Below are 18,442 nucleotides of genomic sequence, written 5' to 3' on the forward strand. Positions count from 1 at the left end.
ATGTAATTAGATTTTGTCAGCTTCAGTCAATTAGCATTGGCTTCTCTCTATTAGCCGCAAACTACAAAGTTTATCTGTTGGCTGTTGATAAACAGCATCATTAGCCAGCCAAAGATGATTAGCCATCGTCGATATTTGATATTTATAAAGTGAGTAATTAGATTCAGTGACTGTGTTGCTGTATTTTGCTGTTTAAAAAGACCAGCAGAGTGATGAGTTTATCAACAAATAAGTTTATGCTAACATGCTCATCATGTCCTAGCTGCATACATTGCAGCTAGTATTTAACTGCTCATAGACGCTAACTACATTGTAAAAAGTATTGTATGTAGAAATTACAGTAAAACACAGTCAAATTGCATCAGAAATAGGGTATAAAATTACAAACTGAATATCACCGTAGTAGACGCTTTTAATTACTGTAAATCAAGGAATAGTACAAAACTTTTAAACTATAGAAAACACACAAAATTAAAGGGGAAATACCATAATGTCACAAGGACACAATTATTCCAAAATGAAGGGACTACTCATAAATGAGTTTTTACTGATATTTACATTTCAATTTACTGAAGAAAACCCACTCACTGTAATTTTTACGGTGAAGTTCTTTTTTTTTTTGTTCATTTTCTTCTCTTTATCCCAAATGAAACCTTCAGCATAGTGAAGTGTACATTAAGTGTGTAGTTATGGATAATAATATCACTGACACTTTAACGGTTGGAGTCCTTCAGTGTGTGTTTTATCACACTGACTCACACGCGTTTAACAGGACTGACGTGTTGACGCCTGCACAGCCAAGACACCAGTGACTGACAGCCACATGCTCATATCTAACATATGCAACGTGGTAAAGCAGGAACACAAACATGGAGAGTGATCATCATCACTGGCTCTCCACCATCTTTAACACCACACAGTCCTGCAGAAAAACATATAAAACATATTCACACCTGTCTGGTGGTTCAATCATCGCTTAGTCACAATGTCCCAGTCTGAGTCTTCATTTGAGCTTGTGTGTACTTGTGTAAGACCCAAAAACTCATTTCTTGTAGTTTTTTTTTTGGAAACCTACCGTATCTAAACATTTAAGAAATATAATTTGTCTTTTTGGTTACCGTATGATTTGAGCATAATTCAATTTTCTGACATTTTGCATGTGATGCATTCACATGATAACACTTGATTCTGGCATATTTCACATTTGAAATGTAAGACATTACATTTGAAAACAATTTAATCTCACGCATGCTTTTAAACATATACAGTTTTATTTGACATGTGATTAAATGACACGTTACCATAGGTGAAGCATATACTACAGAAGAAGAAGACGAATTAGAGTGTATGTATTGGCTGCAAAATAAGACCCTGCATACAGAATATTTTAGGTGGATTTTAAATGATCTATCAATCAATCATCCAAAAATACAATGTTACAACGTGATATGATCCCTGTTTCTGAAATATGATAATTTCTTGTTTTTCCAAATTTGATAGGATTATAAATGTAGTATTTTAGGGGCTTTTGAGACTTCTTTGGACGAAAGAAACAATATTACTCCTGATATTGTCAGTTGCAGCTGATTATTTATTGCTCATCAGCAGTTAAAAACAATGACTAGACAGTGACTTGATATTTTCTCCCCTTTATCTTAACATCAAACAGAGTTATTTTGAATTATCGAGGGAGTTTTTGCTGTGACGTGCAAGCACACTTATTTCCACACACAGCATGCACCTGGCAGAAATGATATAAAGCCATGTCAGGAAAGGAGGCCGGCAGCGGTGTGTAATTACCTGGCATTTCACCGCCTTCCTCCTCCTCCTCCTCCTCTCCCCTGCTAACTGCTCATCCACCCTACTTCAATCTTCTACTCCTCCCTGTCTGTACCCCAACACGAACATGGTTTAATTTTACACTCTCAATTTTTTTGTTGTCAAATGTTGACGAGAAACCAGGCGGCCATTATCCCGACGTGGAAGGGATTACGGGTGTTTGGCTACAAGTTAGGAGACAAAACAGACAGAGAGGGCAGATCGTGACAAGAGCGCTCACATGCTTGTGTGTGTTTTTTTCTTTCTTTCCATCTTTCTCTCCTCTTGTGTTAAAGTCTTAATCTCGTTGGCTGGAACTGTGCCGGCGTCTCAGATCTGTCACGCTGCTTTGTCACCTCGTCAGAAAGAGAGAAAAGAGATGTAGATGATTGAGACTAAGCCTTAAGGGGATTGAAGGGGGAAGTGATGTCTCAAGTGACAACAAGGGCAGTAATATGTTGCCAGTGGCACACAAACATACAGAGAAAAAAAAACAGAGCGTTGTCGTACAGATTTTTCTCTCACTTTGACCCAGTCCCAAGTTTGTGCAGATCTATTTTTGAAAGTTGATCTTACTCTGTTTTGGCCATCCATCCTCCCTGTACTTGCCCTTTTCTGAAGGTGTTTGGTTGAATTAAAGTCAGAGCTCTGTTCAACCCAGTCAAGTTGTCCTACATCAAAGTGGTAATATCTTTTCTTTCTGGACCTTTGCTCCTCTCCCGAGTGCTTTTGGCACGTGTGACTGTAATAGACCAATAGATCATCAATCACCTGCCTGCTGTTTTCTGAATGTGTCTTTTCCAATGACAGCTTCTTAGATGGTTCTGTGTAACGAACCACTTTGCTGCATCAGATTAATGAAGTGACCAAAACCAGGAAAAACCACTCCAGACCAGAATGACATAGAGTTTTAAGTTGTTTTGTTTGTTTCCTCTACTGTATTTTCCCAAATCTCAGTTTAGTGTGATGTCAAATTTCTCCAAAACTTTGAGTTTGATTCAGACCTTGGTATTTTATTTTATTTTAAATTCATCAACATACTGATACCTTAAATGTTGGTTTCATCTGTATGATTAAAAGATTCCAGTGCTCTTGAGGAGCCAAACAAACAGCGGTCCTCTATGCCTATTTATCACCTTGGTAGCTTGAATACAAATACACCATCATACTGGCAGAGTAACATGTTCCAGCACTTCATCTAATGGCATGGGATGTTGGATGTCAACTGTGTGTTGGGAAGGAGTTCTGGATAGATATTGCAATTGAGTCCACTTGAGATGTCATGAAAACAAATGCTTTAGTCCCAAGTTGTACCACAGATACTGTAACGTGGACGCCCAGTGACCTTCCATGCTGCAGCACACAGAACTGACCCCACCCACCCATAGCTTAAAATCCACTGAAGCTCCAGCTAAACTTTATTGACATAGAGCAGCTGATATTGAAATCAAGGGCCACAAGTAAGCGGGCTGAGGAGCAAGGTTTTTATAGTTAACGAAATAACCAAAACTAGAATTGAGAAAACATGTTCGTTAACTGAACTAAAAGTGTAAGAGTTTTGAAAAAAACAACTAACTGAAACTGTATTGTGTGGTTACAAAACTAACTAAAACGAACTAAAATTACAGTGAAAATGCCTTATTTCCGTCTTTTTTTCATCCATTATCCAGTGTTTATATTTCTACGCCGCTGAGTGGGTGTATTCCTGCTTTGTGGTCTTCCGGGAGAAGCACAATTGAAATTACCATAATGACACCATGTTGGCTGTAAAGAGCAACTTCTCAGCTTTCAGAAAGCATTTGAATTTTTCCGATAACATACACGGTTCAGTTATTATGGTGATCCGAAGTGTGCTTTCGCAAACGTGTCGCCGATGCAACACTGTAAACTTTGGATGTTGTGCTTTCACTGTGTGCAAGTGAAAGTCTTCAATTCAACCATGATATTACAAATCATATTTTTTGCGGTGGTGCTGAAAATCCAGCAGAATACATATAGGGGAATCACTGCATAATCCTTTTTGGTTGATTGAAATGTATTTATTTAGCTCCGACCAAATAGCTGCTTGGTTCCGGTAACACCCGGAACTGTAAGAGTTAATAACCTTGTTGGGGCTCTGATGGATAAACCAAAGGGAATAAAGGAAAAATCTATTATGACCTCTTTGAATCTCGCACCCAACACATAGTTTTAGTTTTTTTGTAATGGACTAACACTAAAATAATAAAAACTAAACTAAAACCAAAGCATTTCAAAAAATAAAAATAAACAAAAATTAGCAAACTCACTCGTAAAAACTAATTAAAACTGAACTGAACTGAATTTGAAAAGAAAAATTCAAAACAAAATTAAAACTAAAACTAGTGAAAAATCCAAAACTATTATAACCTTGCAGAGGAGTTGTCACTGCACTTTTCTCTTCACATTTTGTGGATAAAAGGAAATGTACTGACGGCAAAACGAGAGTAACGGGTGTAAGAAAGGTTCTATGAATTCCTCCTGACCGCCAAGGAAGGTATAAAACACCTGGATGGCACACGGAATCAGCAGACATATAACCATTTGCCTTTTTGTTTGCATCTCCATAGCATATATCAAAATAATTGTGACTTTAATTTGTTCAGTTCCCTATTAACAGATTAAAATTGTTAAACGGGTTTAAATTTAGCCTCGTAACAAAAAAATAAGATTTTTGAAATTAGCTACTTTCCAGTCACAGCCACATTTTGAAGAAGTCACTTCCTGTCACAGTCACATGACCACCACACCAGGGTGTTGAGTATATGTTCCTTAGGGATTTAATGAGTTAAGGTGAAGCATGAAGCTGAATATGGGACATTCTAGAACATTTCAAGTGTTTGTTACACCAGTGTCACCATGGCTTCTTATGGGTTAATGTGGATCAGAAACCAGTAAAAAGCGATGGAGAAGCACTTGGTATGGACAGAATATTTCTGATATTCAAAGACAGTTTTGAAATGTATCTGCATCATTGTGGACGTGACCTGGAAGTGTCTGCTGGAACAGATCTGAGACAACATGACGAGTGCTGTAACACACCGGTGAGACACACGTGGCTTCATACTCGTCAACATTTCTGAGCATAATTCGGCAATCTTCCTTGATCTATCAGATTCTCACACCAGAGGATTATGGGGAATCTGACAGGCCTGTCAATCACTAAGGCTCACCCTCCTCTCACTGGTCGAACACAACACTCACACCACCCCTCCTTTTCCTACACACACAGAAACACACACACTCCAGATCCCCTCGCGGCCATGTGACCCCACTTTAACCTCTGCTATCTGCAGGTTTTCTTGTCGAGCGGTCTGTCTGAATTACAGCTCAGCGTCTCTGACTGATCTCAGTCTGTCACTTGCTGTTCAAGGCCTGTGAAACAGCTGCTGGGACAGTTTTTATCAGAAAAAAACTAACTTTATCAGATGTTCCATTTAATGTGACCTGGAGTGCAGATGTGGCTGATATTTTTACTTGGGAAAAATGGCTTCAACAAAGAATTGATCAATTAAATAGTCGTTGATTCATTGTCTAAAAGTAAACTATCTAGAACTCTACAGCGTAGTGTCTGTGTGTGGACATTTGTATTGTGTTGTTTTGTACTGTTGCGGGAACTGGCAAGCTTGTGTCAACAGACAGACAGACAGACAGAGACAGACAGACAGACAGACACAGAAAGAGACAGACAGACAGAAACAGACAGACAGACAGACAGGCAGACAGACACAGAAAGAGACAGACAGACACAGAAACACACATACAGACAGAAAGAGACAGACAGACAGACACACACACACACACACACAGAAAGAGACAGACACAGAAACAAAGAGACAGACAGACATACAGACAGACACAGAAAGAGACAGACAGACAGACAGAAACACACAGACAGACAGACATAGACACACAGACAGACAGACAAGACAGACTATAGTTTATGTTTATTTATTGACACCAACAAGATTACAAACTGTCTTTGTAAACAAATGAATTTGTAATCTGCATTACAAGATTTCACTTGTGTCTTGGTGAAACATTGTAGAGAGCGAGCTGTCTGTGAGCTCCCTGGCTTGTTGTTTGCTGCCTCTTAGCTTGTCTAACCACAAACCAACATTTTGCCAGTTCATGCTGTTGGTGACGAAGGTGACATGTGGGCGATGTTGTCAAGATCCAGTCTCCCCCCCCACACACAACATTACCCTGTGACAGGTTATGTTTCTCTTGTGTTGTCTTCAATAAGAACAAGGTTAAAATCTCAAATTCAGAAAATCCGTCTCCAACCTGCCTTTTGCCTTTAAGTGAAGCCAAAAGGTTTCTGGGTTTCTTGAGGCTCCATTTCCCAGTTTTTTTTCATGCAGGACCTGTTCATGCTCAGCAGCGCTGCAGCAGAACAACAAGCACCACCCAGCAGCCCCCCCGCCCCCCGGGGCCGACGCATGCCGACTCAGAGAAAACGGGTGTGAAAGATGTCAAAGCAATTACAATAAGCATTACAGTTGTAATCTCCCATGACAACAGGGAGTGTGAATGAACAGGGCTTTTGCCTCTTGCCTCTCCCAGCTGAACAAATTGCAGCAGTTAATGTTTCCTCCGGTGTAACAGCTCCAGAGCTTCTTGTTACTCCCAACACAGAGAAAGTAGTTGTTTTCTTGTTGTTGTTGTTGTTGGATTTTTTTTTTTACCTCAGAAGCAGCAGGATATGCTTTAGATTTGTTCTTTGTGTTGTTGGAGTGTAAACCAGTGTTATCTTGAACAAAAACACAAACAAAACATGATGTCAAGGAGGTGTCAGTGGTGAAAATGCTTTTTACCCAATCTAAACACAGTTCTAAACACAAACTAATGTAATCAGGGTTCGTACGGTCATGAAAAACCTGGAAAAGTTATGGAAATTGAAAAAACTAAATTTCTAGGTCCTTGAAAAGTTATTGAAAAATAAAATCCTCTGTAAGGTTTTGGAAAAGCCATTGAAATATTGCTGGATAATATTTAGAATGTATAGAATCCAACTGAAATGCGTTAATTTTTTGGTCTTGAAAATTCATTGAAAGGTTATGGAGAAGTCATTGAAAAGTTATGGGAAACAATTGCTAAAAAATTGCACGAACCCTGTGTAATGGATATGTGGCACTCATAAATCATTAAAGCACTTAAAATGAAATGTTTCTTTCTATCTATTCCAATGGAATGCAAGAAACCACCCTATAGTATAGAAAATAGAAAAAAAATCATTTTTCATGAATATTAGTTTCATGAAAATGTAAATAAATAATAAAAAGCTATAAATATTTCATATGATTTTACTTACGTGTATACAGTAAGTACTGTAATATGTCCTGTTAACTTTAACTCCTGTTTAAACAAAAATGATGTACTTTAACTATTTGAATAATAGATTTAAATGTGTATTGCACTTCCTCCTTTCACCACGGTTGGCCATATTGGCTTTGCTAAAGTCCACTTTAGATGATATGGAACGCCATGATGGGTTTATAGACATCCAATTAAATGCATTATACAATTGGCTGGAGTCAGATGACAGTAATAATAGATCTATAATCCTAGAAAAGTTATATCTGTTTTTATTGTGAAATCAATGCTTAATTTTTGGAGCTTTTCATGTTTGCCTCCATGAGTAGCTGTGTTCTAAAGGCCATATGCATGAAACAATCGTATGTTTCTGTATTGCTGAACTGCTAAACGTGTATCCACATATATCAGCCCAGAAGCAAAATTACATTTTGTTGCATCCAAAGAATTTATGGTCAGAGTTTTGAGGAGACAGGCAGTACACGTGAAACTTTTCTTATTTGAGGGTATTTATGAAAGTTTAAGGAGATGCATTATGACTTCAAGGCAACAACTAAGTCAGTGGTAGGAACAAACTTATGTAAACAGTCGTTTGTATTGTGAGGGAATAATTTAGCAAAACATTTCTCATTGATACCAGACTTCATACAAATACAAACTCTTATGAAATTGATCTTTTCAACTGAAATGAAAACAAGAACAAGTGTTATTAAAAAACAACATTAACGGGAACGTTTTAAAGTAAATAAGACAAAACTAAATGAGAGATAAAATTGCACTCTTACGTCCTGTTTTGTTCCCTTTAAAATTTAATCAAAAGTTTATGCAAAACTCAACATACAACATGTACAGACTTTACAGAAACACTGAGCTGTTTTATTGACCTTGGCAGTAAAAGTCTTAATTACTTTCTATGTCCCTTTTGTTGTGTGTGTCAACTGACACAACACTACACACCCAGAGTGTGTTGCAGCTTTGTTAAAAGTTCTTTAAGTATGGAATTGAGGAGTGCCCCGAGGCTTTAAGCATAGGAAAAGCCTTTGTTCATTCCTTAAAGAATTGCACATGAAGAGTTATTGATTGCATTAGAGTTTCATTTTGAAATGTCAGAATTGAGACGTCGGTCGTGTTTAACATTTTGCTGAAGCAAAGTGTTTAATCCACTTTCACTCAGATATCCATTATGTCAAAAGCTGTTTTGTCTTCAGCAGAGAGGACAAGTCATTTATTCACCGTAAAAAATACTTATAATACTTAGTTGATTGATTGATAGCGATTTGGTTTCCCAGTGCCCACCATATCTATTTATGACCACAGTGTCACTGCAGACTCACCATTTGAAACACATTTATTATCCAAAGAATGTTGTGTCGGTTTTGGTATTATCTAAATACAGACTTGTGTAGAAATAGACTGAAACTTATGTTGCATGTTTTAAAAATATACAGGGAAGAGCTCATAGGGAAACTTGATCCATCAGCACAGATATAGCTGAAAATGTAATGTATATAGATATTGATAGATTTATTGTCCCGTGGGGAAATCTGTCTTGGGCTCCAAGCTGCTGCATTACACAACACATCATACACACACACATACACTCTTACATAGAAGTGCTTAAATTTGCATGTTGTGTGTGAGACAGTACTTCTAAAAAATAATAAAACACAATAAACAACAGGACATTCATGTAATAAAACCAGGTCTCATCAAACCATATGTATATATACATGTATGTATATGTATATGTATGTATGTGTATGTGTATATGTATATATATGCATATGTATATGTATGTATATATGTATATGTATGTATATATGTATATGTATGTATATGTGTGTATATGTATATATGTGTATATATATATGTATGTGTATATATATGTGTATATATAAGTATATGTATATATATATATATATATATGTGTTATACAAATACATATATGTTTATATATGTATTTGTGTATTTATGTATATATATGTGTATATATGTATATGTGTATATATATGTATATGTGTGTGTATATATGTATATGTGTGTGTATATATATGTATGTGTGTATATATATATGTATATGTGTGTATATATATGTATATGTATATATGTATATATATATATGTATATGTGTATATATGTATATATATGTATATGTCACATATATTTTATTTTTTTACACATATGTGCCATGCAAGTGAGCTGTCTATGTGGACACTGAGATAGTCATATGATAAAACCTGATTCATAGATACATTGTGGATAATTGTTATTGTTTGTTTTTTCCTGTTTTATTATTTGGGGGTCTGTTCCATCTCACTGTAATAAAACACTGTAATTTCAAGCTTGACTGTACTGTATGTGTGCACAGCCAGACCACTGATTGGTTCCTATAGTAGTGTGATATTAGTTTATGGATGGATGAGGTGAGATTTGCACCATGCATACCAGCCATGTTCACATTTCTAACCCCAGCTCAACACACTGCTTGTTGTGAATGTCTGACATTGTTCTTCAGCTTCCACCTTGTTGCGGTCGTCCTCAGACCTGAATGTGTGTTCTCTCCTGCAGAAACCAGGGATGGATCTGGCCGACACCTACATCACCTTCATACGGCAAAACCAGGACATCCTCCGAGACTGCGTCAATGACGAGCTGTACATCGAGAAGGTGTTTGATGTGAGTGCTGAATTTTATTTTAAAACAGTTCCATTTCATCCCAAACTGGGTGTTATATTTTGTAGTATTGTCCACCATTGCTGTCAGTGATAAAACATTGTACTTACCAAGTTAGTAAGTGAGTTGTGTAACATTGTGATGTCACTAAAACAAGGTCTGACATCCAGACATGTGGAAAGCAATTCAACATTTAATGCAGATTTTCTTAAGAGGAGTTTGGCATATGACGATGTCCACAGTAAAACTTCACGATGGACGATAACATTGTCACCACAAACTACCCAAATCATATGAAAATCACCAGAAATGAGTGCATTACATGGACTGTAAAAATGAGTGTGTTCTTGTTTGAATCAGTTTGAACAAATTCTGTTCTACTTTAGATCCATTGATGTGACAGCCTGAGTGTCCATCTTCATCTGCACTGGTGAAATCAGTCTGTGCACCATTAGATACACCAGAATTGTTACTTTTTAAGGACTTAATAAATGCCAAGGCAAAGACACGCCCAGGTGTAGGTGTGGAGTGGGGGCCGGGCTTTTAAATCACAATGTTGGGCTCATGGGTGGACGATGGCATTGTCCATCAACTCAACCCTAATCTGAAGCTGTTTGTCATAATCTGGAAACTGGCATGGATGCATTAAACTGACAAGTTCAGTTAGACATGTGCCATATCGTGTTATTCATGATTAAACCGGTATATTTTTTTTATGAGTAAAAGAAATGCATATCATGATATTGGCAGCATTCCTACTTCTTGACGTAGTGGCATAAGGGTTTCCATTAATGACATAGACTGTGGCAGCTCCAGAGTCTCATGTGCTGCGCTAACGTCACATTTCAAACTACTGAACGTATATTTACACTATTAAGTTATTGTGCGTTGTGTTGCCGTTGCTCAGCAGACTGTCAAAATAAGATGCCTTAAATAAAACATAAAAGAACCCTTATTCTCCTTTACAATAATTAATTAAAATAGGCAATGATTAAGATCAGTGTATATGATGGAATAGTGGCATTAGAATGTGTGAGAGGCACCAAATTTTGGCTTTTATGAAAAAAAATTCTCCAGGGGGGGCATAGATGGTTGTTTTTATTATTTGCTAATATTCAAGAGACAAGAGTAAAAAAATGTATTTTGCAACTGTTGAGATTTGCAGTTTACACTACATTTTAGATTTATGATTGATTTTGTTGAACATTTTTTATTTATTTATACAGACTAAAAAATCATATTTTCGATATATTTTTCCGTATTTTGTAATATCGTCAAGAATATCGTTATGGCAAAAATACCCTGAAATATCATGATCATCTTTTAGGGCCATATCGCCCACCCCTAAGTTCAGTACATCAGACAGGTGTTTGACACGCTCCTGCTGATGCTCGCTAGATCCATTTTGATCAATTGGTTGACTGATCAATCAAGATTAACAATCAGCCGTTCCAAAAGGAAGAGGACACAACAAGATGATGATATACTTCCACATGCAGCTTCTTAGATACTGCTCTGTTGTGATCATCTAATCAGTTAATTAATGTTGTCCTCCATTTAACCTGCACCAAGGAGGTTATGTTTTCAGTTTGGTTTGTTTGTTTGTCTGTTTGTCATCAGAATTTTGGAAAAACTATCTGCTCAATATTCTTAAAACTTGGTGGCAGGGCGTAGCATGGGCCAAGGAAGAACCTACTGAATTTTGGAGCGGTACCAAATCACAGGGAGGAAACACAAGATGCACTGCAAAAAAGGTGTGTCTAAAAACCAGTCAAAAACACTACATCTGAGGGAAATGATCTTGCTGCATGGACAAATAATTTTACTTGACAAGATTTCTTAAATTAAGATTGTTAAATCTAGAAATAAACATGTTGAACACTTAAAATAAGAAATTAACTCTGAAAACAAGATAAATTATCTAACACTTCTAAATCTAAAGTTTTTTTTTTATCTTGGTAAGAAACAAATAATTGTCAGGTCACTCTGCTCGGGCCAGTTCATTGCTGCTTGCAGCTTTAATTTATCTTGTTTTAGAGTTTTCATCCCGGTTATATGGATCAGTGCGTGGATCCTGTCATTAGTCTGATACGCTGGGTGAATTGCATCAGAATTTGAACCCGATACCAATATTGGATGGGATTGGTTCCATCTCTAGTTACACTCTCCTGTTCCCTATTTCTCCATTCAGAAACTTTTCCATTGCAGTAAATTGTTAAGACATATTTCAACTTTTTCTTGAATTTCCGGCAATTCCACTCAGGTTTTTTTAGGAGCGAGTTGGATTTATGTACGAAAACAAGTGGATGGAAAGTTATTTGCCAGTAAGGTTTTATTGTATCAGATCTTTTCAAAAGCTACGCAGTAAATGCTGATACGGAAGCACACTCAGCTGATAAAAACCTTTACAAATGGAGCTCACAGTCAGTTGTTTGTACTGTTGGTGTAAGGTTTGATTCTCCAGTTTGAGAGCAGCAGCAGGTCGCTTTGTGGCTGAAAACACCGACTGCTTCTGTTGACCTGTTTATCACTTAGGAAACACAGAGAGCTGTCGGCCTGCTCAGCAGGAGTTTCAAACATCCCTCCACACCTCCACCTATCCTTCCATGTGTCCATCCTTCCATCCCACGCTGTCCATTTTCTTCACCAGCCACCCCCTCCAGGATTCAGATTTATAAGAATATTTTAGCGCAGAGTTGCCAAACACGCCTCAGCTCGCTGCCGTGAGTCAAAGCAGCAGACATGGCAGCTCAGACCTTCGTACACATTAGCAGCACGAAGCAGAGCGATGGATTTCTGCCACCCGCCGCCTCCTCTGAGGGTTCAGAGCATTGTGACTGAGGCACGAGTGTGTGTGCATATGTGTTAAAAGAAAGTGTGCGCGTGTGTGTGTGTGGAGTGAGGAGAATGAGTCTAATGGAGCTCAGAAGCGCCCAGTCATGCACCGAGGAGGAGGTGACGGCAGGGCCTCCAAGTGTCTCCATTCAGCCCTTAAACATGTATCACACACACACACACACACACACACACACACACACACACACACACACACACACAGAAAGTAAAACCTTGTGTTCATACAGCAGTATCCCGCCAGGAGCATTATGGGTATGCAATTGTCTTGTTTACGTGCGTCTGAGCGAGTCAAAGTTAAATTCATTTAAGGCACCTTTTCTTTAAGCAGAAGGCTTGTTACCAGGACGATGTAGAGAAGAAGAAAGAGGCTGTTAGAGGAGCGGACATGTGGGGCGTCAGCACACAGCTGTAAACACACTTCTTTTTTCTCTGTGTGCATGCTCACATGTGCCTGTCCGTCTATTTGTGTACAAGTGCTCACCGGGGAGCGTCTTTGTGTGGATGAGGAGTGTAATACATGCCCTCACACACAAACATACACACACACACATACACACACACACACACACACACACACAGCTCCATCCTCTACATTAGAAGCCAGACCACCTTTATGAAACAGCTGCTAACGACTGCTTTAAATAAAGAAGATAAATAATAGGAAGTTGTTTAATCTCAAATTCCTAATAATATTGTGTCTTTTTTGTCATAGCTTTGTTTGTTTGTGTCTTGACAAAAGACACAATAAAACAGATCATCACACAAGAATCAAGAAAATTATGTAAAGAAATAAAAAAACATTTTTTTTAAGAATCTTAATTTAGGGCTTAAGAGTTATTCCAGAGGGCAAAATGTATATTTGTGCATTATTTTTTTGCTATTGCAGTTTTGTCGACACCATTAATTAGACTGTATAAAGAAGATCTCTGCATCAGGCTCAAGAAACTGACCTCATTAAAGCACAAATAATTTCATTTTACTTTTTTTTTTAAATAAGAAAATTATTTTATGGGACTCAATCCTAGGATCTTTGCGGTTTTAACAGTTTGTTACATTTCGTTTCTTTTTTTTCTTGTTTATTTTGTGCCAAAACCAGAATGTGTCAAATGTTTCAATGACATAATTACTGTGACACCATCGAGGAACCACCCTCCATTCATCAGCGAGAAATTGTGTAAAACAGACCCACAATGCCGTGCACACCACACCAACCCCCCCACTCCCACCACCCCCCATATTCCCCCATCTGTTTTCACTCTTGTCCTCTAATCAGCTCAATTAAGGAGCATCTTCGTACTCAATTTCCATGACAGTTAACGTGGCCCGCAAAGCGAACGTCAGGCAGCTGATTAGAGGAAACTCACCTCCCAGAGCCTCAAATAAATGTTTCATTGAGCAGGTGGAGAGAGGGAGGAGGAGGAGTAGAGAGAAGGAAATCAAAAGAAATCATCCCAGGAGCAGCAAATATCATCCAGTAATTTGAACATCCTCGAGCATCTGTTAACTCGGAGCATGAGGCGATTGCCAGCAAGCTGATTAGCATACAACTCGAATTCCAGCGTAAAAATATTTAGTGGAGGGAGAGTGAAGGAGGAAATGATAAAGGAGGCAGGGAAGATGAGAAAAAGGACCATTTTGAAGCTGGGAGAGCTACATAAGTCCTCCTGAATTTTCCATACAGTCACGCACAATTAAATTAAACAGAATAAAGTCACACAACACATAAGGTAAGGTCATTTTATTAGTACAGCACATTTCATCCATTCAAAGTTTTTTAAATGATCCAACAAAAACATAAAAACTGCAGAAGAAAGTTAACTGAAATAAGACAAAATGAATACACTTCATAACATTATTTTACACAAAGTAAATGTGCCTTTCTTGGATTAGTATAGTGGATTATGTTTGGTGTTCAAACTGAATGCAAAGCGAATTTTGGGTAGAGCATTTGCATTTGCTCCAGGTGCCTTGAATGTGTCTGTGGAAATACTTTTTGTAAAAGAAGGTCATCTTGAAGATTCATGTCTCGATTTCAATAAACAGAGCAAGAAGAAAAAGATAAGAGAATAAAAGTACATGTACCTGTACATCTTCCGCCGCAGGCTGAAGACCTATCTCTTCCAACAATACCTCGGTTAAGTCATGGTCACCAAACAGATATATTAAAAAAAAAAAAAAAAGCTCTTACTCTTTTCTCTTCTTTTCTTCCTTAACATATAGCACTCCTTTAGCAATGACAGTTGGCTCTTAAAGTTCTGTACTTACTTGATTCCTATGGTCTATGTCTAGTACCATCAGGTTGAATGCATTATTGTAAGTCGCTTTGGACAAAAGTGTCTGCTAAATGACATGTAATGTAATGTAATGTAAAAAAAAGACAGCCACTCTCCAGTCCTGAGTGCATGGTCGCTACGCTAGCTTTTGGAGGCAATATAATATGATTATTTGCACAAATTATGCAAAATGCAAAAGAGCGGCAAACAGCAGGTGGTGTCCTGATGCACATCAACATGTCTGAGTCAATTTCCAAGTCTTAAACTTTGTGTTTCCCGAGTCCTCAACAAGTCATAATATGCAATTCATGAAATGTTATCAAATTAGAAAAAATTTACAAAAATCATGAATGCTTTTTTAAATTTGATTGACAGGCGGTTTGGTGCTGCGTTGGCAGTGATGCAGGCCCCTCTGAGGCTTTCATGGAGAAGGAGCTTTGTCTGTTGGTAAAACTCTGAATTTACCAGTCCCTCTATGGTCATCAGCATTTGGTAGTGACTGAAAGAATGAGATCACAGATACAAGCAGTCAAAATAAGGTTTGAGTAGAGCTGCTTCTTCTTCGGGTCGAAAGGAGCCAGTTTAGGTGCTTCGGGAATCTGGTGAAGATGCCTCCTGGGTGCCTCCATTTAGGGGTGTACTCGGCACCTCCTACTGGTAAGAGGCTCCGGGGTCGATCCAGAACAAGCTGGAGGGATTATGTGTGTCATCTGGCCTGGGAAGGCCTTGGTCCACCAGGAAGAGCTGGAAGTCATTGCTGTGGAGAGGGACGTCTGGAATACTTTGCTTAGCTTGCTGTCCCGGGATAAGCAGATGAAAATAGATTGATGGACAGATGGATTGTTAAAACAAGTTACCGACCAACAAACAACCTGCTCCCCAATAAGTAGAAAAATGGATGGATAGATGGGCTCAAGTTCAAGTCATGTGAATCAAGTCCCCATCTTTGGGATGCTCTAATATCCTGTTTCCTAGCGTCAATGCACATCAACAATATTGTCAACTGTGTGCTACAAGCAACATATTTAAAATGATGACATGCAGCTTGTGTGTTTGTGTTGATCTTACGTTGCACGGCAGCTGGATTCTCGCAATATCACAAGATCACGCAACTCCGACAAAGCCAGTGACAGCTCTCGCACAATCATTACAATCCATAGTGAAACCGACACCATAACAAGGCGCTGGTCATCTCCACCTGGACTACTGCAGGTGGTCATCTCCACCTGGACTACTGCAACTCCCTCATGGCAGGTCTGACTGCCAAAGCCATCCGACCTCTGCAACTCATCCAGAATGCAGCTGCTCGATTGGTCTTCAATCTTCCCAAATTTTCACACACAACACCCCTCCTCCCTCCCTCCACTGGTTACTGGTGGCTGATACGCTTCAAGACTCTAGCTCTGGCGTACTCCACTGCTAACGGTTCAGGTCCTACTTGCATCCAGGACCTTGTCAAACTCTACACCCCTGCTCGTCCTCTCTGCTCTGCATCAGCCAAACAGCCAAACCTCTGCTCTTCTATCTCTTCCCTTTTTTAGCTCCTGTAGCGATTACAGTTGGCTCTTAAAGTTATGTACTTACTTGATTCCTGTGGTCTATGTCTAGTACCTTCAGGTTGAATGCACTTATTGTAAGTCGCTTTGGACAAAAGCATCAGCCAAATGACATGTAATGTAATGTAAATGTAATGGAGAAATCAGTTTGATCTCTGTAAATATAAAACACACTGGTGTGTAATGCCTCATGATGGATGCGCCAACTGTTGTTGATTCACTGTAAAGACCTGTTGATCCGACAACTTTTTTCATAGCATCAACAGTCATTAGGTGCTTTGCATTGACCATTGTTGGTTGAATGTGGGTGTTTAGAGGATGGAATATGGGGTTGAAGACTGATTTAAAAGGGAAAACACTTTTAGTATGGATTGTATGCACTGCTTTATAAATTAGACATCTGATCAAAGACATCTTTTCTCATCTACAAATATAAGAAATAATATGAAAACACTTAAAAATCACTTTGACCCTGATAAAAGATGATCTTCTGTTTTTTTTTTTTTGGACTTAAAACTTCAAGGACAAGGTTCTGGTACACAGATTAATATAAAATGTAAAATTGCTAACCACAAGCAAACTAGGAAATAAAAATATAACTACAGTTTGGGGGGGGGGGGGGGGGGTCATCTATCAGCTGGACTGCTGATGTGATGAAAACAGCAAGATGAAATGAAAAAAGTTGGATTATAAATTGTATTAAAATTGTTCCTAAAAGACGGTGAATTGTTGAGTTTGTTCTGATGACTTTTCAGTTAACAAGGTAAGAGTTTTTCCGAGAGCAAAGATTCAGTGTTTTGTCTCTCTGGACAGAAAAGAAATAGAATAAGGGTAATTAAACTTGAATTCTAATTTAAGAGTCAACATACATTTTCTTGCATGTAGTTGACACTGAATGAAAAACTGCTTCGTTACTTTGACATAATTAAGGAGCCAATGTGAAGGAGGTCGGAGGTCGCTCCCACAATAGAAGGGATAAAATATTTGCCTGACCCTCGAATGATCACGGATCTGTTTTGGCTTTTGTCAAGTGCATGAAATAACCTTTGGACTGTTTTTCTCTCTTAAATTGGAAGGTAATTACAGTTCTTATCAGTGTGAAATTAAGTCTGTAGATCTGAATATTAAGGGTCATTACTGTGTCAGAGCAATTTCCCTGAGCATTCTTGTTTGGTGGCGGAAGGTGTGAAGGAAGAGCGTTAAATGAAAATTACAAAGATGGAAGCAGATTTTTTTTTCTTTCTTTTTTTTCCTTCCTTTTTTTTCCTTCTTTGAAGGTCAAAGCAGAGCCGTGAACTCTTCCCTTGACATGCAGCATTCAGGAGTTTTGCAGTAAATTGGTACCTTTTGAATGAGTAAATGTTTCACCCTCTTTGAGTTTTGCCGTTTTGATGCCGCTCATCCTCTGACCTCGTGTTGTAGAGACGTCAGAGCGATTGAAGCGAGGAGACTCAGAAACTGACGGCGATCTTGTGAACTCCTCTGTAGGCGCACGCACACGATTGATCAGCATATATGTGGTACATAAAACTAGTGTCCTTGTTCAGAGAGCAGGGCTAACGCCATTTACATAATGTCCTTTTTTATTCATGTTCTTTTTAAGGATATTTCATCCTGTGAATAGAATAGGCAGCAATGAGTTTAAAGATGCCCCTCAGGGTGTTCGCACTTGGTTTTCTGGCTTGAAAAACATCTTGAGGATGCTTTCAGGAAGATCAATGAAGCCGCTTTCAGTTGGTTCCTGTAAAGAATGTGCTCTGCTGGTCGGAGTTCACATCCTTCATACTATGAAATACATTATAAAGAGCCTTTTACATATATGACTCATTCAGAAAGTCACATTTCTTTCCTTTTAATGCCCTACTTTAAATGATAGGTTTGTTAAAATCAAGGTTTTGACTTAATTTGGCTCATTTTCAAACAAACAGCTGA

General features: G+C 38.3%; 1 protein-coding gene across 2 annotated transcripts in view; it reads left to right on the forward strand.

Annotated features, from left to right (window-relative positions):
* cadps2 (Ca++-dependent secretion activator 2) overlaps positions 1 to 18,442 on the forward strand; it is a 293,417-nt gene that overhangs the window by 271,800 nt on the left and 3,175 nt on the right. For both annotated transcript variants that reach the window (XM_059336134.1, XM_059336135.1), the window contains one exon: positions 9,721 to 9,828. In XM_059336134.1, the coding sequence (XP_059192117.1) occupies positions 9,721 to 9,828 (108 nt within the window). The remainder of the gene's footprint in view (positions 1 to 9,720; positions 9,829 to 18,442) is intronic.

Source organism: Centropristis striata, chromosome 6 (assembly GCF_030273125.1).
Source record: "Centropristis striata isolate RG_2023a ecotype Rhode Island chromosome 6, C.striata_1.0, whole genome shotgun sequence".
NCBI classification, from domain to species: Eukaryota; Metazoa; Chordata; class Actinopteri; order Perciformes; family Serranidae; genus Centropristis; species Centropristis striata.